This window comes from Balearica regulorum, chromosome 1 (genome assembly GCF_011004875.1).
Source record: "Balearica regulorum gibbericeps isolate bBalReg1 chromosome 1, bBalReg1.pri, whole genome shotgun sequence".
Lineage (NCBI taxonomy): Eukaryota > Metazoa > Chordata > Aves > Gruiformes > Gruidae > Balearica > Balearica regulorum.
In genome coordinates, this window is record NC_046184.1 from 187,787,169 (window position 1) to 187,815,132 (window position 27,964).

Consider the following 27,964-nt stretch of genomic DNA (forward strand, 5'->3'; position numbering starts at 1 on the left):
AGAGGTGAGCTGCGGGGGAGCCCAAATCAACCCCGCCGCCCCCTCACCACACCGCGCCGGGGCGGGGCGGGCCGGGTGGGCGGAGGGCGAAACCCCACAGCCCCCACCTCCCCCCTTCCCTGGCAGGCACCGCCTCCTTCTCTCCCCGCCCCGCCGTAGGCCGCGGCCCGCCTCTCCTCCTCCTCTGCTGCCTGACAAGGGACGGGGGTGGCAGTCGCGGCGGCAGCGAGGGCGGGGGGGCGACAAGGCAGGAGACAGCCCTCGAAGCTCCGCCGGCCCGGGTTCCTTCTTGTCCTCCCTCTCCTGCGTGCGGGGCGTTGAGGAGCAGCCATGGTGAAGGTGTCGTTTAACTCCGCGTTGGCGCAGAAGGAGGCGGCGAAGAAGGAGGAGGACAACAGCCAGGTGCTGATCCTGCCGCCGGACGCCAAGGTGGGGATCGGGGGACCGAGCCGCTGGGTCAGCCCGGCTGCGCGGCGGCGGGGGGCTCCGCTTGGCTTGGCGGCGAGCTGCTGCGAAGGGAAGGAGAAACTCGCTGGGGACGATTTTATTCTTTATATGCTCTTACCCCCCCGCGGCGATAAACCGCGGGCGGGCCAGCAGGGAAAGCTGCGCAGCGGTGTGCCCCGCCGCCCTCCTCAGCTCACGCTTCTAAAATGGCTGACAGGAGAACGAGCTTTAAAGCTCCGCTTCTCCCTACTTCGGGGATTTTTGCAGTGGTTTGTTTTTTTATTATTTTTCTTTTAGCCCGACAGCGCTTGGACCGCGTCCAACTCGGCTTTTAAGTCGCTTTCGTCTTCTTTCTGGCGTCCCGTCCGGATCCGCGAGTTGCGGCGAGCTGAGGGACCGGCCCGGCAAGGGGCTGCCCTCGCCGGTCCACCGCGGTTAGGCGGGGACGGGCCGGCGGTGCCGAGCCGGGCTGCCCGCCCGGCTGCCCTCCCAGGCTCCCGCAGCCCGTCCCCAGCCGCTGCCCGCGGTGGGGAGGTCGGAGCGTCCCTTCGGTGTGTTTGGGTCGGTCGTGGAAATAGGCTTGCGTGGAGAAAGCTGGATCGCGTCTGGTCTTCGCACCGCGTTTAATCCCCTCCGGCCGCACGGCTAAGTCCGGCAAGCTGCTAGCCAGCTCGCAAACCTAAAATGCTTCAGGGCAAGGAGCGCTTGGCGAGGGTGAAGTTGGAGGTTTGGCCGTGTTTGTGCCGCAGCGTGTTTGCAGAGCCTGGTAATTGTGTGTTACAGCGAACTTCGCCTTGAAACTTGGACTGGTTTAAAAAAAGGAACAAAGAGCTGCCTCCCCCCCCCCCCCGCCCCAAAACAGCACCCAAACTCCAGTCACTGTTGCCTTCGCTCCGCATCTCCAAACAGCAACAGAGAACAAAACAGCAACGGCTTTTAAAGTTTATGAAGTGCAAAACTGCCCAGAATATAAAAGTTTTTTGGTTGCAATTTCTATGCTCCCATAATCAAAACCCGTTTTTAATTAGGAGTAGCATAATTTGCTCTGTGCTCTTTGAAAAGAGAATGAAAACTTGAAAAATGGCCAGCTGCACTTAAACAGCATGCTTTGCTGTTTTCATTTGTTTTCACAATCTTTTGTCCATCAGGCCTCTGAATTACCAGATTGGATCTGCAAAAGAAATAGTGTTCATTAATTTCCTAAACCTTTGTGATGAAATTCTACCTGGAAGACAGTATTTGTTGAATTCTTAGCTTGTAGTTGTGCCTCGGCGTCAGTTTTGCGGTGATTTTGCTGGGGCCAAGTCCTTCACCAGTAGAATCCACTGTCATTTCAAAGCCAAGGGGGACCACAAGATGTTTCCTAGTGACATCTTTCTGGTACAGCAAGTGGTTAAATTTCACACTTCTGCTGAACGTACTGCATTTATAAAACTTGGACCAAAGTATTTAAGTCCTTAGAACAGTGTGCCACAACAAATGAGACAGAATCATTACTCAAATTGCCTGCAATTACAGGAAATCCGTGAGGTGATCCGTGTGCCTAGTTGCTCCTGGTAGGAGTGCTGTTGTCTAGAAGGTAATGGATTCCCCGAGCCCAGCCTGAACTGTGGAGTTCCTTCCTCACCCCAGGTTTGGTGATGAGTGTGACACCAAGCACATATGCAGGTCACAAACGACAAGTTCCAGAAAATGGGTTTTTCAGGCTACCTTAGAATCCAGATCTGCCCTGGATGATGTTTGTTTCCAGATAGCCTACCAATTTGGGCTTGTCCTTCCTACTGCTAAACAAACAAAATACATCTGGCTAATTGTACACTGGGGAGCAAATCCTCCTGACCCTGTCCAGATACTGACGGAAGCACGTTATTTGACTACGATTTCCTTAACGCAGAGCTGTAAATTCTTGCAGCTGAGGATGAGATATAGGATCTGCCTTAACTTTGCCCAGGTCTTAATATTGCTTTTCTTGCCTAGAAATGAGACGTGCAAACATTTATTAACCAGGTCAAAAGGTGGTCTGGTCTCACAGTAGCGATTTACAAGTTCTTGCAGTGTTATCAGGGGATAAACATGCCTGAACAAGGCTTAAAATAGTCCTAAAATAGCGTGCTAGGAGCGGATGCTCTGTACAGATGAAAATTCCAAAAGCAAATGAGCACTTTTAAGGGACATTGAGCCTTTGACATTCTCCTTGACACATTTCCATCTTTTCTCAGCAGAACTGCAGACCTACACCTACCAGTGTGCAAAATTCTCTTGAATAAGCTTTTTTTGAGCTTGTTTTAGAGCATAAATAAAAGAATATCTGAGTACAGTAGCATCATCTGTAGTTTTAGTAGAAAAGGCCGTGCAATCCATGCAGTATTAACAATATGGAAACAAATTATGTCATGTAGCTGTAGAGGAGTTTGGATCTTTGAGTCTGGGAGTTTATTCTCAGATCTCAGACAAAAAATGGAACTGAGGGCCATTGTAAAACTTGATACCTTTGAGGTAAGTGCAAGATACACTTAGAACTTTGCCTTCTCTATTATAAATGCGTTAGAAACAAATCTTTTTTCCCCCTTAGACAAGGAACTTCTGCTGCCTATGCAGTTCTTTGGAGGCAACAGGAAAAATAAAGCACATCTGACAAATGTATCATTCATATCACTTCATTGCTGGAAAACTCTTAGCTTCAAGTGAGGTTTGAAGGCAATATGAGAAGAATGTATATGGAGGAGTGAATTCTGGTAGATAGAAAAGAGGTCACGTCTCCAAAACAGCATATATGGGACATTTATTTTCCCCTCTGCTATCCTTAGAGACATTGTAGGACAATAAATAGATCTGGATCACAAGTGTGAACATGAAAAATATTACAGCATTTTATGAAGAAGGACCTGGGAAGCATTCTGAACTTGAAGTAAATGGAAACACGTAAGAATGGAAGAGAATCAGCAGAATTACACACTCAGAAGTTTATTATCAAGAACTTCCAAGATTTGAGCAAGAGATATTATTAGTAAACCAGTTGATAATAATGAATAAAGCCAAACACTTTGAAATGTCCAGAAAATATTCATGGAATGAGCTTTTGGGCTAGGTCTTTGACAGTCTTATTCCACTTCTTTTCCTGGCATGGTGTCATGAAGACTGCTGCTCTTGTCTGCCATCGGAGGATTACTATTACTCTGAAGTAGACAATCTTCCTTTAATTAAAGAGCATTTGTGGCAAAAGTACGCTGATGATGCAGCATAGACATACTCTCATCTCACCAAAATTTGCCCAGTAATCTCTGATGCAGACACTAGTAAGAAATTAATTGGGGAAGGGAGGAGAGGAAGATGTGAGAAAGAGTGGGGGATGTATCATGGGAACAACAGCTTAAAAAAAGCTTTTGCAGAAGGCAACGGTCTTATGCATTGGAGTATGCTACTTAAATAGGAGTTTAAAAGTCAAGAGTGCTAATCCTGTTTTTGCATAAATCACCTGTCAGTGCATGTTGTGAAAGTGATCCATACTTACCATAGGCAACCCTTACAACTCTGCTACTGCTGTTGGGGTGATACTTCTGCGCCGTAATTCTTGGCCAAAATACATAATACTCTGAGTGAAGGTTCTCAGGCCACTGAGAATTAATTTTCCACTTGGCTCATTGTCAGTGCAATAGGGTATTTTATGACCCAGTTTCCCAACAAACAATGTGTGGTATTTTAACATTTCTCCCTACAATAGATCTTTGGAGAGCCAAGAATGGTTCTGAGCATAGTTGAAGACTTCAGACATTTTGCAGAGTCCGTTCAATAGATTAAGTCTTCCCCAAAGCTCTTTGGACCCTCAGTAACTCTCAGGCAGCTGCTCCCTTCTGCCAGGGCAGGTGGGGACCTTTTCTTTTTCTTTTTTTTTTTTACCTTGGGTGCTCAGCTCAGCCCATCTTTACCACATACAGCTTTTTGCGCGGAAGCTGTGGATTCACACATATGTATCATAGCTGACCTTTGGGTAGCTCTATCTGCAGAGTTCAATGTGAAAGTGTAAATGCTAAGAATTTGAAAACCAGCAAGCTTTCTACATTTATTCCTTATGAGAACATTATTACTCCACACTCTAATCTTCCCCCCCCCCCCCAGTTTAGCTTAATCTTTTCTAAAGCATACTAAAATAGGCACTTTTAACACAGAGTAAGAGGGTCCACCTGGGAAATAGTGTTGAGCAACTCATGAGCACTATTTTTTCATGTAGAAAAACCCTTAGATTTTGTGTAATTGGTGTTAGATGTTTCTGAAATAAAGGTGTTAGCTTTACAGTTGCTATACTCTGTGTATAAATATATATAAATACTATATAACACCTATTTATATGCTGTATATGTTAGTATACACACTAATAAATAGTCATTGGCTTATTGTTTTGCTGTCAGGAAAGCAGGTTTTCCTACTTTATGGGACGTGTCTGTAGATTGATGTTTTGGGGTTGTCTTGTTTGGTTTTGGTTTCTTTTTTTCTTGGAGGAGCTTCCTTATTCCCTTTGTAGCCTTCCTCCAGGCAAATTATCTATAGGCCTTTCACCAGTCACCATTGGGGAAAGAGCAGTCTTTGTATTTTCCTGTATTTTCTGTGGTGCAACTAGGTCATTAAACCAACCAGCTTCTGCTGTCTGTCAGAGCATTCTGAATCAAGACATGATTATTTAAAAGAGGACCAGAAGTAAAAAATCCTAGCAAACTGAATTCTCTCTCCCTTCTTCTCTCTGACTTTGCTAAGATTTTAAAGAAAAGCCACCAAACCTCAGAAAAAACCCCTCCAGTTTCAGGCATAAACGGTACCCAGGATTCTGTGACTTATTTGGCTTTATGGTTACCTGCAAGCGTAAATTTGGGGAAATTGAGTTTACGTAAATAAAATTTGTAGCAGGAGTTGTTCATGAGGAAATCTTCCTAAGAAAAGAAGCCTTGGGGCTGATGTCCTCCCCTGCATCCTTTTACATGGTGAATCTGTGCTACTGGTTAAGTAGTGCAGCTTCCTGAAAATAAGATCGCTGTGGTCTTGAGACATTTGGCTCCTAAAGCTGTTCCGTAGAGGTTGCCAGTAATTGAGAGAACAATACTAAAAAACAAGATCTTTAAAAGTTTGTGGTGCTCCTCTGAAAATCTCTTGCTATTTTGAAGTGCATTTAGGAATTTGGAATTAGAGGTTAGAAGGGTCAAAAAGTGATCTGGAAGAGGTTGTGTCATCCCCATCCCCCCAGCGATGGAAACCTGTGGGACAGAGGAGATATGTCGGTGGTCCGTACCTCACTTCCTTTTCTTTTTCTCATCGCTTCCCGACCTGAATAGCAAATACAAAGCTTTGGTTGGGAAATGCAGCCATTTCCCAGAAGAATGATATTTAATATTTCAAACAGGATGTATTCTACCAGACCTTTGTGATAACTGCTTTGTCAGTTGTTGGTATCATTTATGTTTTTGGCTGGCTGAGCAAGAGCTCATGTCCGTACGTTACAGCTTATATGAATTCAGTGCAGGGATAAGCACAGAGACAATGCAAATACTTGATATAGTTCTAAATAGTTTCTCTTTTCAGATTAACAAATTTATGAGGCCCCTTGCCCTAAAAATGTATTTGGGTAACTTTTTTTTTTTTTGCTTAACATTGTCTTGTGGAAAAGTCTGTAATTAGATGAAGCTTTACGTAGTGCAATATCTAGAAAAACTACCCTGCGCTGTGATGTATTCTTAGAGTTAATGCCGTAAATACTTCTCTTGTGTTCACTCCTGTCTTTCTGTGTTGCGATACTCTTTTCTTTCTGATAAGCTTCAAGAAGCTAGTTTGGATATTAACATTGCATAGTGGTATGAAAAATACCGCTTAAACAGAGGCTGTTGGAAGCAAAAGTTCTGTTCAGTGGGAAAAGCTGAAGTTAAATTAGTTCATTTCTGAAGATGTAGATCAAGATGAAATGCTGAACTTTCCTGTAGAAACAAACATTTGAAAGAAAACGTACTTGGAATCAACAATATTGTCAAAGGAAATGGTTTAGACTCCTTCCATTATAATGAATATTTAATCCAACATACAAATGTCTATTTCAAGAAAAATTTAATTTCAAATTATAATGTGTATTTGTTTCCTATTAACTATTTTAATGAAATGTTTACAATTGCAAATGTAATCTAACAGTTATGGGTTTTTTAGACTCAAATCAATTTTCTTTGTTATTTGCATGTTTTTTTTCCATTTTTTCTTATCAAAAATTTTGATGCTAATGGTCATTTGAGGGGGGTTATAAGAATGGTAAGCATACTTACCTCCAGTAATGTTTTCAGTTAACTCTTCTGCAGTTGCAATTTTAGAATATTTGTCAGTATTATACATATTTTCTATCCAGTATCCACTAGCTACAGGCACCAAATAACTTACATACAAAGAAAATAGTTCTCTCTTTGACTCTCAGGAAGTATCTTTGAAAGCAAATACTGCATTTTTCAGTCCTAGTAATTTTAAATATTCTTTATTCTGTGCTTCCAAAAACGTTATGACGTATTTAAAACATAAGAACTACAGCTGGGATAAGTAATGGTGTGTTCTGTTAGCTATTGCATAGATTCTTTTATTCTCCTTTTTTTTCTCCCCCCCCCCCCCCCTTATGCTATGATTGACAAAGGTTGGCATTATCTGGTTTTAGTCTCCTGATCCATATGAATAATACAACCTTAATTTTCTTACTATTTATGTACTGCTTTTTATCCTCAGTGGAGATTACTTTGAATCTACAGATGAAAAGCATGCTAATTTATAAAACTCGGATATCTGTCCTAATTTTACAGATGTGGTAAACCAAAGGAATGAGATAATTAATAAGATTGAGCTCTGCAATGAAGTCAGAAATGGTTTTGCAGCAGACATCACATGGCCTAGGGTTTGGACCACAGCAGACACATAGAGAGACTCCAGCTCCTGAGTGATCCATGCAGCATCTACAAGCAAGGATCCTTTGTGCAACAGCCTTACAAAATTTACCATGAGAAAAACAGCAAAGAAATATTTGCCCAACAGTTACTCTAGAGGGCATGGAAAAAATAAGTTGATATTTTGTTTGCCCTTTCCAAATAGTGTCAGTGTGTGTATACAAATATTTTTATAGAGTTTATATATTATTAAGTATATAATATATATTATTTCATATATATATGTATATATGCACACATAAAAATAAAACCCACAGGCATTTTAAGAGTAGAGTTCCTTGAATGCAAATCCTTGGATAATTTGTGGTTGTCTTCCTCCTAGGGTTCAGCAAACTCCTGCTTTTGGTGGCAGCTTTTTGCTGTTCTGACGGTAGAATGACACGGTGGAATGTGGAAAAAGAGTACACTGGGGAGATCATATTGGGAGGGGTGGTGATCTCTGGGGTGGATCTTATATGAGTGCTGAATCATTAAGGTCTATTTATTTATTTATTTTAAAAGATACAGTCTGCATAGAAAACCCTTGCATTTACACATTTGAAAATGCAGTACCCTTTGCAGGATGGGAGACTGAATGTGACTTTTCGAGGCTGCTGCACAATGTGGTGAGTTGTCTTACCTAAAGTTTGCAGTTTTGGGAAGTTCTCTTGCTGCCCGGTGAGGTGTTTGAACACCAGCCAGCATCTGTGCTTCTGCAGGGTGTGATGCAGCCAGGTGCTGCGTACTGGAGTGTGTGCTCCACTTCAGGCTTTCAATAGTCTAATTGCAGTGAAGCCCTTCAGATCGTTACAACAGTTTCTTCTAGAAAGAGAGCGTAATTAAATGTAAGCCTTTCAAGGTCAGCTCTTCTATGCTCATACTCCTAAGTGCTACAATTAAATGCTATTCTGTATTTGCATACAGAATGGCTTCCACTCAGAGAAAGAACTCTGCTTGCTGTACAGGTACTACGCATCTTAATTCACTAATACAGGTATTAGCGAGGTACTTTTTTTGAGGACAGGGCTGCCGTTCCGAGGGACCCCAACAGGCTATAGTAATGGGCTGAATGGAACCTCCTGAGTTTCAGAAATAGCAAGTGTAAAGTCCTGTACCTGGACAGACTTACTCCTCCATCAGGGCAGGCTGGGGACCACCTAGCTGGGAGCCGCTCTCCTTGAGAAAGACCCAGGGCTCCTGGTGGACAGTCAGCTGGACATGAGTCACTGGCATCACTGAAGGCTGAGAGCTTTCCGATCCAAAAAAAAAAAGACATTGACAGACTGGTGCGAGGTCCTGCCTATGATGGTTGGGGGCTGGAGCACATGCCCTGTGAGGAGTGGCCAGGAAATGGGGCTTGTTCAGCCTGGAGATGAGGTGGCTGCAGGGGGACTTCACAGCAGCCTCCCAGGATCTTACCAGTTTCTGAAGGGGGCCTACAGGAAAGATAGTGAGGGACTGTTTATGAGGGGGTGTAGTGACAGGACAAGGGGTAATGGGTTTAAGCTGAAGGAGGGTCGATTTAGATTAGATGTTAGAAAGAAATTCTTTACTGTTAGAGTGGTGAGGCACTGGCACAGGTTGCCCAGAGAGGTTGCGGATGCCCCCTCCCTGGAAGTGTTTAAGACCAGGTTGGATGGGGCTTTGGGCAACGTGGTCCAGTGGGGGGTGTCCCTGCTCGCAGCGGGGGGGGTTGGAACTAGATGATCTTTGAGGTCCCTTCCAACCCAAACCATTCTGTGATTCTATGAAAAGATGGTGGCAATAACTTGAAAAAGGAGAGCTTCCAACTGGGTATAAGCAAAATATTTTTCAGTCTGAGGAGAACTGAATGCTGAGCAGGTTGCCCAGAGAAAGCTTTGAAGTGTCAGTTCTTGGAGGTTTTCAAGACCTGACTGGACAAGAGCCCTGAGCAACCTGGTCAGGCTTCAGACTCCATCTTCCTTTTGAGAAAGAAGTTGGACTAGAGACCTCCTGAGTGGTTTGTACTTTTGAGAGAAACGGAGACACGGTTTTTGTAACTTGGTTGAGATGACATACCATCTGTGGCTGAACTGGGAATAGAGTTATTAAATTCTGAGGCTCAGTGGTGCATATGTGCATGCTAATGAGATCTCTTGGGTGAAGGAGCCATCACCACTTGGGAAAATAGCCTTGAGAGAAATCTGGGTTAAATTCACATAGCATTCCATCATACTGATGTCTGAGATTCAGGCAGTTGTAGGAAAAAAAGCAGAGAAATTTCAGACACAAGAAGTGAGCAGGATAAGGAAGAGACAGGAACTGGAGCATTCAAGGTCAAAAAGGTAATTTAGTATTGATCCATTTTAAGTGGAATAGGAACCTTCCGAGTTCCTGTTTTCAAACATTGATCTAATTCAGGATAAAGTCGAGAGAAATACTGCATTTAAAGTTAGAGATTTATTTAGTGTAGTTTTTATAAGTATAGGAAATACAAGTCAATTATAAGTCAAAGAATGCAGGTGAGAAAAAGGGTTTATTTTGGCAATATGTAAAAATGAAGTACTTTTCAAAATTGGACAGTTCAATGAAGTGCCATGTCTGACATGCTGTAACCATAAAGGGTGTAGTGATTTTGTTTTCTGAAAGCAAAAAGTATTTTGAAAAATGTCCCATATAACCTCTTAGGTTTGGGGTTTCTTGTTTTAAAAAAATAAACATCCCTCAGGCACCTCTTGCCAGATATCTGTGCAAGCTTTCATCTGCGTGTTTTGGTGTATGACTTGTAAACTATGGCACCAGAACACTTCTCTTTTCTTAAAATACTTGAGAAAAATAGGCATGGAATGCAGAGCAAATTTCCATCATTTTAATTTATGAAAATGTATAGGTAAATTCATCAACATTTATATATAATATTAAAAAAAATGCTTCCACCACCTCTTCACTAGCCAAGCTTATGAAAACTTTTCATATTCAGTACAGTACAGTGGCAGTTGTGGATCCCTGTGGCTGTCAGCAGCACAAGAACTTTTGAATTCAGTGTCTAGACAGTTAAAGACAACACATTTTCAAGGTGTTGTAGATTTTGTTGAAGTTTCATGTTGGGGGCAAGGGTTGGGGGGGGGGGGAGAAGGCAGAAGAATCATAAAGCCCCAAAGCAAATAAAGGATGTGTGGAGCTTTGTTACTTGTCTAGCACAGACCCAGCGCTCCTGGATTTATTTTTTTTTTTTAAATGATTCATTAATCCTCTCCATGCATGGTATTAGTGTTACTTAAAAACAGTAGATGTGTGTCACAGAATGGTTCAGGTTGGAAGGGACCTTTGGAGGTCATCTGGTCCAACCCTCTGCTCAAGCAGGTTCACCTAGAGCTGGTTGCCTAGGACCATGGCTTTTGAGTATCTCCAAGGATGGAGACTCCACAACCTCCCTGGGCAACTTGTGCCAGTGCTTGGTCATCCTCACAGTAAAAAAGTATTTCCTGATGTTCAGAAGGAATAGAAGATGGTATTAAGATCCTGTTGTGCTAATTGCTGTACAGAAAAAGAAAGGAGGGCATCCAGTGATGGGGTGAATGGTTTATCTTGTAGCGATAAGGAAGTGAGGAAATGGAAATAAGGTGTACCCAGTGTCTGCATGTGGCAGAGACCAGAGAACTCTTGTTTTGGGATGGGGAAAGATATGGGGGGCATAGACACAGGCTAAGAAGGAAATTATAGGAAGATGTGAAACCACTGGGTTTGGTGGTGAGAGAAGGGAGTTGGGGGATCTTGGAACTGGGCAGGAGAGAGAGGAACAATTTGGGGAACACACTTTGAAGGAAACAGAGTAAAATACAGTGTGTGGTTAGTTGTACAGTTGCTGTAGACAGCGTGGGATCAGGATAGAGCCAAAAGCTGTGCATGTGAATCACCTGAATAAAGTCCTTGCCTGGTCTACAAAGACAGAACTTTCAAGCCATTTAAATAAGTGTGCTTGGTGCTTTTTTTTTTCTTTTTTCCACTTTCTAGTCCCTAAAAGACCAAAGCTAACAATAAGAAATAATCACTTTTAACAATATTGCTCCCAAATTTAATCAAAGCAGCAGACTCAATAGTTACAGGCTTCTTCCTTCTTTTCCCTGTCCTCTTTAATTGTTGGCTGCTATCAAGTTTTGTAATCTCTTATCTGAGAAGTTGAAGGCAGTGTTTAGGTAAATCAGGATTACTCACATCAGTTAAGAATTGCAGGATTACTTTTCCAAGACAGCTTTTTTTATTGTCCCTCTATCATGTAGCTCTGGGTGAACTGCTGATTCACATCCTTTACGTGCACTTTACAGTTGTAATTTTCCTTGACTTCCTGCAGAGAAATCGAACTCTTCGTGTTCTACCGTGTTTCTCTCTAGTTTGATTTCCTGCTCCCCTTTTCTTGCCTGTTTTCTCCTTTTTTGTTCTCCCTTCACCTCCATCTTTCCCAATACATGAAACTTCCTTCCTATCCACCAGCACTGATTCCTTTTTTAAGATGATCTTGAGCTGGCTGTTTATATTAATGTTTTTATTCCATCATGGTTATGAGGATTGAACCGTGAAATGAGTCATTTAACAGATACCTTATCTTTTAATAAAATACTCCCATTATTTGGTGAAAGGTAGCATTCAACTAATACAGAAATGACCTTGGACTGTGGAAGTGTCTTGGAATGTATTCTCTTCTTGCTACTGGATTTCCTAGTGCTGTATAATAGATTTTGTATGTACAGTATTATTTTATGGAACGTATACAGATAATTAGAAATATAAGAAGAGGTTAATAGTACCAACTGCCTCATAGATAATTCTAATTAATTAACCTCCTTGGTTATCCAAACTACGTGACTGCAGCAAGCAACACCAGAACTAAGGTCTGGTTTTTATGCTGTTCTTTAGGCAGAGAGCCTTTGGCCAGATGGATGAATCCCTGTCCATCTTGACAGAAGAGGAACTGGCAGTGCTGCCACAGAGGGGTTGCAGCGTTCAGATATCAACTGCACATAAACAACCGTAGCTTGTTTTCAGGCTTCATCATCTGCGTAGAAAGAATACGTCACTCCTTGTGATAAGCAAGAGATCTCTGAAGCATCTATTGTATATAGAGTCTGTTTTTCCAGCTAGCAAGTTAAAAGATCATTGTACTTAAAATTTAAATTTAATTTCATTAGGAAGCATAAAATTGCTGCTTGAGAGGCAGATCAGTATGATGGCCTTCCAGATTCGCAGCATCTGCCAAGTGAGGAGTCTTGCAAAAGCCTGCCTTAATTTCCCATCTGCAATAAGTAATAAATAGAATATCAGGCTTGGAGCAGTCTTCAGGCAGGAATACCATGGGAGGAATGCAGAGCTCTTTCTAAATTGAGTTCTTTTTGAATTAATTAACTGTCTTTTGGGAGGATTTTCTACAGATGTCATATTTACCAGTCAGAGCAGGTAAGCCTGACCAACAGAATTCAGTTTATACAGCCATTGGTCAATATTTTATTTCAAGACTTTTTAGCCTCCCTCATTAAAAAACACTTTTAGGGAGTCATCATTAACTTCTCTTCTTCCCATTCCACTGATTAAAGCTGCAGTTGGTCAATATTTGCCTTTAGGAAGCTCAGTCTGCCCCGCTGCATTTTGTCCATCCGGGTGAGCTAACTGGCACGCAAAGGAACTCGGAGGAAAACTGTTCTGAGCAGCTTCCAAACAGTTCTGCCTACATTAATTGTAAGCTTTTATGTGTGTGTGTACACATATATATATACACACACATATATATATTAGATGTTATTCTCAGATGCATAATTACAGATGGTTTGTGTATTACGCTGCAGACTTTTTTAGTAATATTTGTAATATTCAGTAATACTCTGCATCTGGTTTCTCTGTGGATTAAAGACTGCGTGTCAGTTCTGAAAGATATTTCCCACTCCCAAAATTATTTTTATTGCTAGCGTATCTATTTTTAAATTTGGGCCATATCTTTTGCATAGGTGTACAACAGTCATACAGTATTCTGGACGCTCCACAGCATATCCAAGCACATCCATCGTATCTGGTTTAAGTAGATTCTTACCTAATTGATTCATATGATTTTTTTTTTTAAATCATATGATGGTTATATATTTACTTTCTGCAAAGGAACAGGGTCTGATAATCTCACTCATTTTAACATGAACTAGACATACGCCTTCAAAGTTTTTAGACTGCTTTACTTTCATAATGTTAAAGCAATTATATTCCACTATGTACAAAAAGCCACAAGGGGAAAATCTAAGTAATTGCCAAGTCTAATTAGACACATTTGTGGCTCAGTATTGAAGTTTCTTAGAAGAATTTTGTGATGTTAACCCAAACATGAATTTGGTGCTTCTGAAATTCTGCATTTATTTAAAGGAAAAAAAAAAAGTAGCATTAAAATCAAACCGAAAAGAGCAAGAGAATATATGGCTAGTAGCCATTAATAACTGGTAATGTTTTCAGATTTCGAGGTTATTAACTTTTTTTTCTTTCAATCCACTCCAGAACAGTTAATGCTAATTGTCATAAATATGTTCTTTTGAAGGTCTCTCTGTAATTGAGAGGTGCTTTAGTAAATAGTTTGTGGTATCATTTGTCCATCTCCAAAGTGTTTCATGGTTCCAGTCACAAGGCAGAGTGCAGTTTTATGTTAGCTGCTGCGGTCACTGATGAAGGGATCTTTACTGAAAACTGCAATCATCTTGCAGCTTTTTTTGTGAGAAGAAGACAGATTTGAATCTTGCCAATCTCAAATAATAGAGACTTTAATGCTTCTCATTTTCTATCTACAGGAAAATTGTTCCTGCAGAGCTTGAAGCTATTCAGGTTGGGAATTTCTGAACCGTTTAATTTTAACACTGGAGGATTTAGTGTACAAGTGGCAGAGAGATGCTTCTGTTTCATGTCTTGTCCATGGGAAATAGGCTAATCAAATGTTTTCCAATTAGAACAATCAGCTCATCAAGGGAAACAAGCCAGTATCGGGCTTGCATCCAGTTCCTCCTAAGGCATTTTGCATCAGAGAAGATTAGTTCTGTGGCATCATCATAAGGCTGAGGATTCACCAGGGAGTTGAAAGTACACGAGGCAGGGATGAAGCAGAAGAGGGGAAAGGAAAGGACTGTAGCAGCAACGATTAATCATTGCTGCTCGCAAAAGTAGAGAGGCATATTTTTAGAGGTCAATCTTCACTTCACATATATGCTGCTTTCTTTTGTCAGATACCTCTGGCAGTGGAAAGCTGACCTAGAGAAAAATCAGTCGGTGAGGCTGCAATCTCATGTGCTCTGGCTTCAGAAGCCAGCGCTGCTCTCTGGGAACAAAGTGCAGTCCTAACTATGTGGGGAGAGGTGCTAATTCAGCACTGTTCCTCTTCGTGGGGATTCGCTTTCACTTCATGTTTTTTCTTTCAGGACATGAGTCACCTGAAAGGAGGGTGAGCATCCATCGCACTTTCTCCTCTTGCAGTGCCGAGGGTCAGATTTATATAGCAAAGGATGAATTACTCTTTTGGGTCAATTCAGCTCAAACTAAGCTGTCATAGAAACAATACAAAAGCTTAGCCAGCTTAGCCTTGGGACAGCTACTAATATAAGTATAATTTAGCTTCAGTAGGTTATTTAAAATATTTTAATTTAAGGTGGTTTAAACTGCTAGATAGTGTACTTCATTTTCATATTCAGAAGAGGAAATGAATTCTGTGTTCTCCTTCAACAACATCAGCTATTTTCAGTGTTAGCCAATGCTTGTGGTTCCTCTGTACTGAAATGCAATACTTCCATGCACTGTCTTAAGCAAGACGCTAAACTGAACTTGAACTCTTGCTCTAAATTTGATGTGCCGTTTTTACTAGGCTATGGACAAATCGATGCAATAGGCATCTACAAATACAAAATACGTTACTGTGCCACCATTAGGGATGCCTTCAGAAATAATAATGATAACATTTAGCTGCTGGTAGAGGATTAAAGAGTTGCATTAAATGTATTGTTTACATCTGTCATCTCGTATATCAAAGCAAAATTATTTTAGGTGGAATACTGATAAACTTGTCCTTCAGGTTCCTCCTAGCATGGTGAAAGTGTAAAAGTTACTTTCTTTTTTTCTATTTTTGTGGCCTGTGCAAAATTAATTTGACATTAATCCCCATTTGCAGGTAGGTGCTCACACTGTGTATGCCTTCTGCACCGTTTCCCAGATGCGGATTTTGTGAATCTTTCTGAACTTACAGAAAGATGTAAGAATGGAAGAGGCAGTCATTCCACTAGTTCTGCTTGGAGTTAAAAAAGGAGGGGAAGTGGAATAAAAGCAGCAATGGGAAAGAATAAAGATACTCTTTATATTCTTTACTAGGGAATATTTTGGCATTGTCTCCCAGAGCCAAGCTTGCCAGCTGTTTTTCTGACATTAACTTAAAACAGTTGAAATGACAGCTGTTTTAAAAAGTTTCAATTGTGTGTCCTTTATGCTTTGAAATATCTAGGGAGACAGTTACCTAATGATATGGGGCAACATAAAAATAAAAATCCTTGGTTTACCTGGTTTAGATTTATAATTGGGATGATTTATAGAAGAATCCACAGTGAATCTTAACCTGACCTGAAAGTTAATTAGATTACCATGGGTATTATGTTCTATTCACAGTCTTTGCAAACAGACAGGTTAAAAACTACGCAGTTAGTAATCCTGTAATTCTTTACACTGGAGTCCTTAATTAGTAATGTAAAAACTTTAAAAAGTTGTTACTGGTCTTTCCATTCTGCTTTTTCAGTCCATGGCAACTGTTTTCTAGACACACTCTCATTTGCCTTGTAATGTATCCCAGAAACATTGGTTGGAAGGGGCCTTTGTAAGTCATCTGGTCCAGCCCCCCTTTAGAAACAGGATGGTTGCCAAAGCAAGATCAGCCATAGCTTTGTCTAGTTGAGTCTTGAAAACCTCCAAAGGTGGAGATTGCACAATGTGATTTACTGTGGTAGTTTGCAAGGTAACGTAAAACAAAATCCATGAAATATCTTCGGTTTGACTCTAAATAATTCCTAATCAGATTTTGGCAGCCGTTGCCTGGCAGAGAAGCTGCATTGCCACTTCTATATGAAAGATAATTGCAGCATACTGTAAAGGTGGGTTTCACATCACCTAATTTTAGCTACATATTGAAGTAGGTACCTAGTTTGTTAACCACAGAATTTCCTTCTATAATCAGTGAAAAGGGCTAAGTCATTCTCAGGAAGTGCCTCTTTCTCCCCACCATCCGCAGGGTGGGTCCCCTCTCCGTTTGGTGTCAGAGTTGCTTAGGTGGCTTCAGCCAGATGAGAGGAATTCCTTCCCAACCGGGCCAAGGCAGCATGAGGATTACAGCCACAACTTTGTTCAAGTGAGAAATCATCCTAATTAGCAAATACTGCAAAAAAAACCATATGAGGCAGAATGTCGACTGACAACCATAGCTGTCAGTGCCTTCTCAAGCACTTCCCTCATGCTCTTCCTCCATTTTCTGGTTTGGGTTTTTTTGTTTATTTGACTGTAATGATTTTGCCCTGGTCATCATTCTACCCTATTGGTTTTTTGGTTGCAAAGGGCTAATGAATTGCTTTGTATTTATTTGAATTCTGATATTTTCCCAGAATTATCATGGCTTGGAAGAGGGTGACTCAAAGATTTTTATTTTTTTTTCTTGATGTGAGTTATGCAAACACTGGGGGGAGGAAAGAGCATTGTGATGTGGCTGATAGAGGAAAGATTTTGCAATCAGCAGTTTATTGCTTAGGATGCCTGCAGGGACTGCATGGCTATGCAAACTAATGCCCCAAAGGGGAAACATCTTCTCATTCCTTTAGCGTAACATGCACAGCAGATAGAGTGAGGCATGGCCAGCACTGTCTTAGAGCAGAAAGCTTCCTTAGCTACAACTTCCATCTCTTTTTCATTCCCACTCTTATTATTCTGCCAGCAAAGGGGTGGAAAAGTCTCTTTCTTCCTGATGGAACAGTATAGGAAAGCATATATTTTGCTCTTCTTACTACCTTTGATCTTTTCTTGGTTCTTCAGGTTCACTTAAATTGCATATACCAAGATAAAAAAGAATCTACCTTTGTGAATTTATTTCCTCACTGTGCTGTTGTTGCATGGAGGTGACCTGAGAACGGATGTTTTTCTGTCTGCAATCTGTTAAGTGGCTCACTGTGTATTATTATGTGTATGGGGAGATTCTGTTATATTTTTCTCTTACTTAAGTCTGCTGATTTAGTCAGTGACGATGGCATTCAAAGTGACTATTAGTACAAGTTTTCCTAAACCTCAACTGAAATAGGTCTGGTTTAAATATGTTTCCAGACAATTGCGCTATAGTGCATATAGCCTTTTCTGATGGATGCAATGTTTGTACTTGCTGGGCCTGAAGGATCTGCTGTCATACATGCCTTGGGAACACTGTGTTGAAGGTCTCTCTCTGATGCATTGCAGGACCCCGAGGATGCTGTGCCTGTTGGGCAGAGGAGAGCCTGGTGCTGGTGCATGTGCTTCGGATTGGCCTTTATGCTGGCTGGTGTGATCCTGGGTGGTGCCTATCTGTACAAATATTTTGCATTCCAGGTAAGTTAAATACATTTTGTTATGGGAGGGTTGCATTTTTCTTCATTATGTTTTATGTTTAGAAGAGGGAAGAGGAGCAACAGACTAAACCAAATAGCCTTGCTGCTCCCATTTTTATCTTTCTAAACCTTCAGCTTTTCTAAAGGCAAAGGGTATGGCTTGCTCTGAAGTTACCTATCAGCAGAGGAGGGCAGGAGCGAAGCTGGCAAATAACAGGGAGCAGCACTTTTGAGACCCTTACTTTGCAGAGAAAGGATTATATCTAAATAGGACTTGGGTTTAGGAACCCCAGTGGTGTCCCAGATTTTCAACCGCTCACTCTCCTGTTCTGCAGTGCTGAATACTGGAAGTAGATTAACCCCTTGAAAGCCTCCTTGTTTGACCCCAGATTTCCCAGAGGCATGCAGTACTGCTAAGGCACAGGAAAGGGACTGCTTGTCAAAGCAGTGCAGTGCCTCTCCTCCTTCCTAGCTTCCACAGGGATAAGAAAAACAGGCCCTGCAGGGGACTTGGAAGAAGCACAGTCAATGTGGTTAAACATGTGCTATCAAGTCTAATCCATACTGACAAGATTAGACCTCTGACAAAATGTATTTTCAGTCTTTAACAAATGGCACCGCTGCAGGAGGAGCCCTGTGAAGGCAGTGGTGCCAGGGAAGCAGAGCACTTACCTGAAACACAGGAGATCCAAGTTAAACGTCTTCCTTCGGGGGGAATTGTCGCTGAGCAGCGGTGGATGTGCTGGGCTGTTGCCCAAGTGGTGCACGCACACCCTCCATCCTTCAGAAACTGCCGGGGTTGCAAGATTCACAGGATTGGAAAGGGAGAGTATAAGCAGAACATGAATCCCTGTAGCCCAATGGTTACTGCACATAATTATAAGGTAGAAATTCTGTGTTCTTGTCCCTGCTACCAGGATTATTTCTCCGCCCCCTGCCCCCCCCGCCCCCAGTTTTGGTAGCTGGTAATGTGGAAGGCAAAGTGATTAAACATGAGAAATTCTAGCTGAACTTGCAGTTTATCATCTCTTTGGCTATCACGTTAGCCTCATTTATAGGGGAGCAGTAGTGTTGCAAATGATACTTAAGCAGCATAGTGTGACTTGGTGGATTAGAAGCTCAGAGCAGCTGAAGGCCTGCTGTATTACTAACACATGTTTCATCTGTGGTTAGCACCGCAGCGCTCCACCTTTCACATGCCAGCTAGCCAAAATTAAAAGTGCCATTTAATTCAAACCTGTGACTTGTTCATCAGTGAGATCTGGGTTGAAGGAAGCTAACATTGCACTGAAGACGTTTTCAATGTAAAACTTTAAATTGATGGCACATGCATATGCATAAATTTTATGTTTCTAAAACTGTTTGGCCTATAAATTTGGTATATGACTTCCTCTGATTCAGGAGTTTATTGTACACTTCACTTAGGTAGCTGCCATGCGTACTGTGACAGAAGGACACAAATTGATTGTTTTAATTTCTTTTTATTACCTTTTTGTCTTTTGAAACTGTTCAAAACAAAAAATAATTTATTTTAGAAATTGACTTTCAAAACTCCTGAAGCCCTGCAAATAATTGAGGTTGGAAGGAAGCTCTTGAAGTCATCTGGTCCAACCCCCTGCTGCAAGCAGCACCAAATTCAGAATTAGACTTGCTTTTTAAAAGTGATTTGGATGATCAGTTTCAATGTCTTAAATTGAAATTACTGACTGCAGTTAAATCATAATTTTATAATAATAATATGCATGCATATAGGTGTAGGAACTTCATTGCCCTTCTGAAAATAAGATGCAATGTGCCACAGATGCAAAATAGAAGATTAGATTTTAAGAACCTGCTTTTGGGATCCTGTTTTCCTTGAATTCAAGGGAAGGACTCCCTCTGGGTTCAGTACAATCAAGGTTTTACCCATGGTCCTGTTGTAGATAGTGACTGTCTCCTGCTTTGGTGTGTGAATCAAATTAAAGGGAAAACATTTCATCTAGTTTGACAAGTTTTTCTTCTCCGCAGTGCTTTGAGAATATTAGTTTTAAACTTCTAACAAAGCTACTGATGTTTTGTTCACTATTTTTAGCAGGGTGGTGTGTATTTCTGTGGAATAAAGTACATTGAAGATGGCTTGAGTTTACCTGAGCCTGGGGCAGAGGCTCAGAGCGCTCGCTACCACACGATTGAGCAAAATATTCAGATCCTGGAGGAGGAAGACGTTGAGTTTATAAGTGTGCCAGTCCCTGAGTTTGCTGATAGTGATCCTGCTGATATCGTCCATGACTTCCACCGGGTAAGAAATATTTCTGAAGAAGCTGAAAGCATTTAAAACTTGAAAAATGTTCCCCCTCAGTCATCCTGATAAATGTACTCCCTAATTATTGTGGTGGGGGAAAGCGGAGGGTGGAGGAGGCAGCAGAAACGTTTTGATCAGCAGCAGGCTGCAAGCAATTATTAACCGGGCATACAAAGTACAGCGTTATACAATCATTATGAGGTAGTACGTAAACCACAATTTGCAAATACAGTTCTGTTTTTAGAAAGGGAAAAATCTTAGAGCTATTTCCTTTCTGTAGTATGAGGAAGTAAAGAGAATATAGTTCTTGCTGTACTAAGTCCACCAAGCCAGAATTTGACCAGCTGCAGTGGTGCCAAGGGAAGTTTGGCTGCCATAGCTTGCAGGGGCCGATTGCATCTGACGTCACTAGGTATTTTCAAGCACCCCCAGAGGTGCTCTCCTAGCGTGGCTCAAAAACCCTGATGCAGCAGCAGGAAGGGAAGGAAGCGACCAGCTGACGGACCGTGGAAGAGAGCTTATTTTCCAGATGCCACAGGAAGCCTAAAGGCGCTGGATTAGGGTATCAAAGCGCTTTTAGCCATTTCTTCCTTTTTTGTAGAAACAACTTTGATTGATAGGAATCACGGTAATAAATTTTTGCTAAGGCAGTTGACAGGCCTACAGCTCGTGGTATTAACGACAGCTGTAAAACAATTAGAAGCCCTTCTTTTCTGTGTCAGCCTGATGGAAGCTGTCTGATAGCAATGAAATGTTCTACAGCTGGTTTGCGGGAAGCTAAATTTCTGTGAACATTTGAAGACTTCACTGAACAGCTTTTTTGAAGCAAGGCTGAAAAAGAAGAATAGGGAAGCGTCCTATTTTTTGTGTGCAAACTTCACAATTTAAAGTTTTCCAGGCAAAATGACTGCTATCTATGAAATATTCATAACCAGATTTGGAGGAAAACATTGCTTGCTCAAACTATATAATTTAAAAATATTCTGAATGTATTTAGGGAGCTTCTGGTGAGAGTTAGAGCAAAGTCTCTAAAGAGTGAAAACCAGAAGAAAAAAAAAAAAGGCAGTACGTAAGAAGTGAATAGGAACAATATAATACTAGAAATTTACTTTTGATTTAACGGGTTAAAGGCTTTGCTCTAAAGGTCAGTGCAAGGATCATTTGCCATAGGCACAGCATTTACTCCCATGTAATGAGATTAGTTGCACTGATGATTGCTGTCCTGGTACTGTTTTGACTGTTGGACTCTCGGTGCTTGGTATTTCATATACATCTGCAGCCTTAGAGCTTTCAGCAGCTTGAGATGATGTCTTCTTTAGCAAGAACAGATGCAGTAAAACACAGCTCAGTGAACAGAGCCATAGGATTCATCAGGATAATTCCCTGGCCTTTTATGTCTCTGGTTTTATCAAATAATGGCAAATATTGCAGTTCAGGTACTATAAAGATAAGTCAGCTATGAATAATGATTAACACTTCAAGTCAATACTATTTTTGAAAATAAAAGGATTTTTGTTGTATTATCTGTAACAGTATTTATTTCCTTTTGTATTTTGTTCTTACCAGCAGCATTTCCCCTTTACACTATAAAAAATATAAAAGTGTGGAGATTAGAGCAGGGTTTTTCCCCTGTTGTTTCAAAATACAGGCATGAGGAATAAGTGAATACTGTACTTGATCCCGTAACAGCTCAGATACACCTTTGTGATTTCATTACTGTAGTGCCTTTCAGCTACTTATTGCCTGCTGCCTTGCACAAATCCCTGTGACAGATTTAAACTGTCATCAAGACTGGCTTGTATTTCGGTATTTACTACCTTCAAATTGGAGTTTTTTGGACATACTTCATAGTGAACAAAACAATAATTTGAAGAACAACATGAAGCAATAGCAGTTTAGCAAAGTCTGTATGTGAATTTTCCGATGTTCTCGTTATTTTGATTAAAATAATTATTTCCTCAACAGAGACTCACTGCCTATCTTGACCTTAGCCTGGATAAGTGCTATGTGATTCCTCTGAACACTTCAGTTGTTATGCCACCAAAAAATTTCCTGGAGCTGCTCATCAACATCAAGGTATGGTTAAATCATAAGTAATTTGTTCCTAGGACAGAAAAAAAGGAGAATTTATTTCCCCCTTTTTTTTCCCCCCAGAACTTTGACATCCACATAAGGTGCATGTGTTAGGAAGTTAACTGATCACTAGAGATCTTTGCAAAGAGAGAAGAAAATGTACAACCTTCTTAGTTAATTAACTACAATCATGAAGAAATTATTAATTCAGAGGAAGACAAACCTGATTTCACTCTTCGATGCTACAAATTTGATGATTGACAAAATTGTGTAGATGTGGCATACCTACACTCTTTGATAGTAGTCTATGTGTTTTTTAATTTATAATCCATTGTGACTGAAGTTGCCGTAAAGCATTTACTGGGAAATCCTTTTAACGTGGGTATTGTTTAAAGCATAGGTCCCTGGTACTTTGAACTGACCCAGTGGCTTGAGGGTGATACACGTGAGGTGTGTTGGATCCCCTGTGCGTGCTCAGGGAAATTAGATGTGGCTCTAGGTGTGATGAATGCGAGTTCATGAGGCTTCCAGCAGCCTTAAGATGGATCTTCCTATTTCCATGGAGGTTTCGAAAGAGTGATCAGGCTTTGGGCTGCATGATTAGCAAAGCCTGCTTAAGCAAGAGGGGTTTTAGTAGAGCCAGATTCCTGGTTCTGTGAGCACCAGACCTTCAGAACAAGATTCAGCTTCCTTAAAACCAAGGACCCTGGAAAGGACAGATACCACAATCGCTGAACAACTGAACATGAGTTTTCAGCATAATGTTATGGCAACTCCTAATCGCTTCCCACCAGCGTTTGATAATTGAACACTGCTGCCTGGCCGCTGGTGCTGGTGCTGGCTGGCTTGTCACCACCACAGGGACACAGTTCTGTTCGTAGCAGTAACTGAGTGAACATAATGGCCTGTGAAATTGAGGAGGCCAAAGTAGGTAATCTAATGGGGTCTCTTACTAATTTAATATGAATTGTCTTTATCTGTTTTTTCCCCCCTAACTCTTACATATGTATGCTTTTACTGCAGATTTAAATAGTATTTACCCTGTTTTTCAGCCTTGTGGTTTCTTTACAGAACAGTAAAACGCTCAGGGTGGGGAAGAGAGCTGATAAGCTAACTTTTGTCTAAGATTTGGGGAGGGTGTTTTAAGTGTTATTTTAGTGGACTTTTATAACTTTAGAATTGTTAGTATCATCTTTGGGTTTGCATCTTTCAAACAAGGCTTTGGAATTAGTACTCCAGGAACCATTTTAGCCATTTCTGAGTGTATATAAATAAATTTAACGTGAAAAATGACTTCACAAGTAAATCCTCTGCTGCTTTTTAGCTGCCTATTTTGAGACTGGCTATTTAACCACATTTTCATTTGCTGTACATAAAGATGAGGTGGTGTCTGTAAAGCCCAGTGACACCATATTTTTTTACTTTGTGTATGCCGTTCTGTTTCTATTTTTAGTTCATACAAATTCCACTACTAAAATCTGTTAATTTCCTAGTTTGTTGTTAGTACTAAATCAAATACATTTGGTTTACAAGTAAGAGGATAACCAGGCATCATGCACTTAATTGAAAATCTGTGCAAAAGCAAACTGTTTTGAGCATTGTCCCCGACAGTGAGTGCCCTAATTTTATGAGACATCTGTTTAATTCTCATTGTATTAACAAAAAGCTGTGGGCATTTGATGTCTCAGAAAATCAGGCTAAATGTTTTATAACATAAATTTGAGAAACTATTCTGCAGATGCACAAAGTGAGTAAATTTCTGTTCACCGTCCTGCAGTCAGACTGGTTGCACAAGGAAAAAAAAAGTATTTCTTTAAAATGAGCTCTGAATGCATGCAGAGGGCATTTTATGAAAATGGCGGTGGTCTGGGCTGTTTTGATTTTTAAATAAAGCCGTAATTTTAGCCTAAAGAACCACATTTCTGTATATTGATACAGTTTGCTTAAATATGCAGACAGTCAAAGGCCTCCCTTCCTTGGGAAACAAGGCTGAAACTCAGGTCTATTTGTTCATCCACCTTGTTCCCATTATTGGGCCAATTTTAACCGTATGTGATGCACAGGACGTCTCAAAGATGATGATGACATGTGTGGCTATGCTGGGTCCCAGTGCTGGGTAATTGCTCCCGCAGCAGCTGAGCAGAGGAGATTCCAGCACTGAGCTCCCCCCTGCTCCTGCGCCCCCCTGGGAGGACCAAGAAGGCCAGGTCTGGGAGCAAGGGGAACTGGGAGGTCCAGGGAGGTCCCATGGTTTGGAGGACACGGCCCCAGGAATGTTGTCGCAGGCTGCCCCAAATCCTCCACACTGCTGCCCACCACCCCGCCCGTGCCCTACGCTGCCGCTTTGCTCTGGGGCTCCCTCGGGGCTTTTTTCCTGAAATTTGAGAGACCAGGGGTTAAGATACAGTAATTTACAGTGATTTAATTACCAAATAATGAGTGGGATAATTTGGGAGTGTGAAGTCTTCCAAGCTCTTACTTAAAGAAAAAAAACCCTGCTGTTGTTTTCCTCATAGTATGTGCTGAAGAAAATTTTCATAATGCAAAGTGAATTTAATACAGTCCTTTCTTTCTTTACTGAAAAGAATAGCATTTAATCAGCTTCTTCTCAACATGTCTCTTGGACTGAAAAGACAGTCTTGCTTTGCAATGGAAATTTCAAGTTGTTTATTGTCAATAAAAAATACAGTGATAGTTTGCCACAGAAACTGAATTTGTTTCCATAATAAGTTACCATTTTATTTTTAGAAAGCAAGCAACACCTTCTCTACTGCCATGAATAAGAATCACACTAACAGGATTTCTTAAGTAAAGGAATATTTCAAAAAAACTGATGATTATTTACCAGTGGCAGTATTAGGAAATCAGCTGATAGCTAAGCGTGTGCATTTTCAGTTGTGTACAGTGAGGTGTGCACAGAACTGGATTCCTCCATCATTTCAGATGGGGCAAAATAACACTGCAGGGACTGGAAAAGGCTCAGGAAGCCTTTGCATGTCCTCATGGCTCTTCCTTTTTCAGTATGTTGCCTTAAAACACCTGATAATACCACCATGGCTTTCTAGTACCTCTCCGTATAACAAATTGTGGGTGTCGCCATAATAACTTAGGGGGCTGGACGGTCTCGTCTTGCGTTTGGCTTGAGAGTTGTGTCCCACTCTGTGAATCTGTTCAAGGCTTCCCAAACCCTGTGGACTGAAGCTGGAGTATACCGCAGCTGGCATGCCTCGTCAGCAGGAGCAGGTAGAGCATGCTCCATGTAGAGCGTGCCTCTGTGAACCCCTATTTGGGAGTGGTTCCCACTAAGGTCTGTTGGGCTGTTGTTAATTAAGTGAAAATTTTGGATGAGAAGTGCAGGACTGATCCGTGACGGTGGGTGCTTCTGGAAGGAAACATATCTTCTCTCTGACTGAAGCAGGAGAGCAGTGGACAGACACACCAGTGGGAGTTTTGTGACCTTTTTGAATATAATCGTTAACGTATTTCTGTAGCGCAGTGCAGTCATGTTTGCACATTTAGAATAAAATCCTGTGGGTAATACATACTTTGAAAGAACTCAAAGAAGATATGTCACAGCTGTGTTAAAGAAACACATTGCAAAGTGTTTCTTGTGTACTTAGACCACAAAGAGATGGCTTTTGACAGAGCTGTTATATTTTTGTTCAACAGGCTGGAACATATTTGCCTCAGTCCTATTTGATTCATGAACAGATGATTGTTACTGATCGCATTGAAAACGTGGATCAGCTGGGATTCTTTATTTACCGCCTCTGCCGTGGCAAGGAAACGTATAAACTACAGCGCAAAGAAGCCATGAAAGGTAAATGTTCCTCCTGCAATCTTTTGTGTTGGCAGAAAGTTCAGTGCCGCTTGAGTTCAATAAATAGGCTTGATTGTGTTTTGAAAGGAACGGCTTTTATTAAAGCAAGGGTTGCTTACTGCAGTAATAAGCAGAATTGTAGATATTTTCTGTGTAGGTATGGAAATAAGTAATTTTATTGTGCAAAAGTGCTCAAGGCCCCAGTGAGCCAGGAGCTGCTAAACTGTGTGTGTATGCATGGGTACGTTTTCTGGGGTTCAGGCTTTCATCGATGCTTTTTGTTGATTTTGTTTCTTGACTCACTCCCTCAAAACCAAAAATCCTTTAATATATGAGAAGCCATAGCCGTCTCACATTTAGAACAACATTTAAAAATAAAAAGGTCTTAATAGCAAAATCCAATTCAAAATTCAGTATGGCAATCCTGTGGTAATAAATGATGAGCATAGGTTGGCAGTGAGCATTAGCTTGACTAAAATTTGGTTAAATTCTGTCTTTCCCTGATTCTTAGATGTTGTTTAAATCCTACTAGTCCACTCTTTTTTTGCCTATAGTGCTTTATTCCTTTGCTGTTGCCTCTCTCATGTCCCCATCATTTTTACAGATGCACAGAGGGAGATTGAGAACTGATCTGGGTTAAAACTAGCCAGCGGGGGAGAGTTGGCAGGTTGGGTTTAACTAAACCAGTATTGCGATTTGGTTCACCACACCTTCAGGATCGTTGCCGGCTTAGTGATTTTCCAAGAATGAATGTGTGTCTATGTGTGTTTCCTCGGAGAGAGGGGTCGAGAAAAGATAGTTCTGACTTCTGTGACATCTTATTACAGTAAATGTAAAAGTATGATGTCTGTGCTGTACCTCACCCCCTCTTATGTTTACCATCCATTGTTCTTTCCTAACACAAACAGGAATTCAGAAGCGCGAAGCCGTCAATTGCCGAAAGATTCGACACTTTGAGAACAGGTTTGCTATGGAAACACTCATCTGTGAACAGTAATGAGGAGTATTGCTCTTACAGGAGACTTAAAAACTACAGTATGACCCCACCCTTTGTATTGTGTGCAGTGATTATTTTTTAAAATCTTCTTTTATGTAAGTAGTGGGCAGGGCTTTATTGCTGAACACCTTCCATACTTTTCATCTCATGATACACGTAAAATCAATATGGTTTAGTTTTTTCCTTATTTTCAGGTGTGGTGTTCTTCTTATATTTGAATAGCAATTGTATAAAGACTTAGTTGCTAGTGCATTTCATGTGATGAATCTTGAATACTACGAAGAAGAGAAAGTCTTTGAAGTATCCACCAGTTTTTAATTAAGTAAAATTGAAAAGAATTATTAATGTACAAATGGACTGCAAGAGCTACTTCTAACTGTAATATTACCTGCTATATAGTTTGTTACAGCATATAGACAGACCTGTATTTGACTCTCCCTAACAAAGTGCAATTTGTTTCGTTTTTAAAATACCATCATATTTACCTTTTTAGATTGATTTCTGACTTGATGTTTTAAAATGGCAAGTGTTTGCTGTAACAATCTTTTAGAAAATTAAGAAGTAACTTATGTTACTAACTTGTATATAATCCATGTATGTGCAATGGAAAATAAATCTTACAAACCTGTTTGTCTAAAAGTCTTGTGTTTTCTTTTGCTGTTACTGGGGGTGTTTTTTACAGTTAAATTTAAAGTTAAAATTAATGCTTTTTACCTGCAGTGGTATTTGTAAAAGCGAGAAGATAAAATGGAATAGGTGATGGTTGAGAAATGAAATATGGACAGAGAAGCCCGCTTTTTTCTTCCTTTTTCATTTAAAGGCAATATCGCGCTGCTT

At 40.9% G+C, this 27,964-nt stretch overlaps 1 protein-coding gene across 2 annotated transcripts; it reads left to right on the forward strand.

Annotated features, from left to right (window-relative positions):
* Positions 1-27,766, forward strand: ITM2B (integral membrane protein 2B). Of its 2 annotated transcripts, none has more exons than XM_075741843.1 (6): positions 1-429; positions 17,829-17,957; positions 20,028-20,234; positions 22,203-22,313; positions 25,980-26,130; positions 27,039-27,766. In XM_075741843.1, exons 1-6 carry the CDS (start codon positions 331-333, stop codon positions 27,125-27,127), a joined length of 786 nt encoding a protein of 261 aa, XP_075597958.1. In that variant the 5' UTR covers positions 1-330; the 3' UTR covers positions 27,128-27,766. The 2 variants fall into 2 exon arrangements, with proteins under 2 accessions (XP_075597958.1, XP_075597959.1); XM_075741844.1 differs by having other exon boundaries at positions 170-429; positions 20,031-20,234.
* Positions 27,767-27,964: the final 198 nt, after the last annotated feature.

Coding starts and splice junctions, on each gene's coding strand:
- ITM2B (XM_075741843.1), top strand. CDS start 331: ATGGTGAAGGTGTCGTTTAACTCCGCGTTGGCGCAGAAGGAGGCGGCG. Junction 22,314..25,979: donor AGCTGCTCATCAACATCAAG/GTATGGTTAAAT, acceptor TTTGTTCAACAG/GCTGGAACATATTTGCCTCA. Junction 26,131..27,038: donor GCGCAAAGAAGCCATGAAAG/GTAAATGTTCCT, acceptor TAACACAAACAG/GAATTCAGAAGCGCGAAGCC.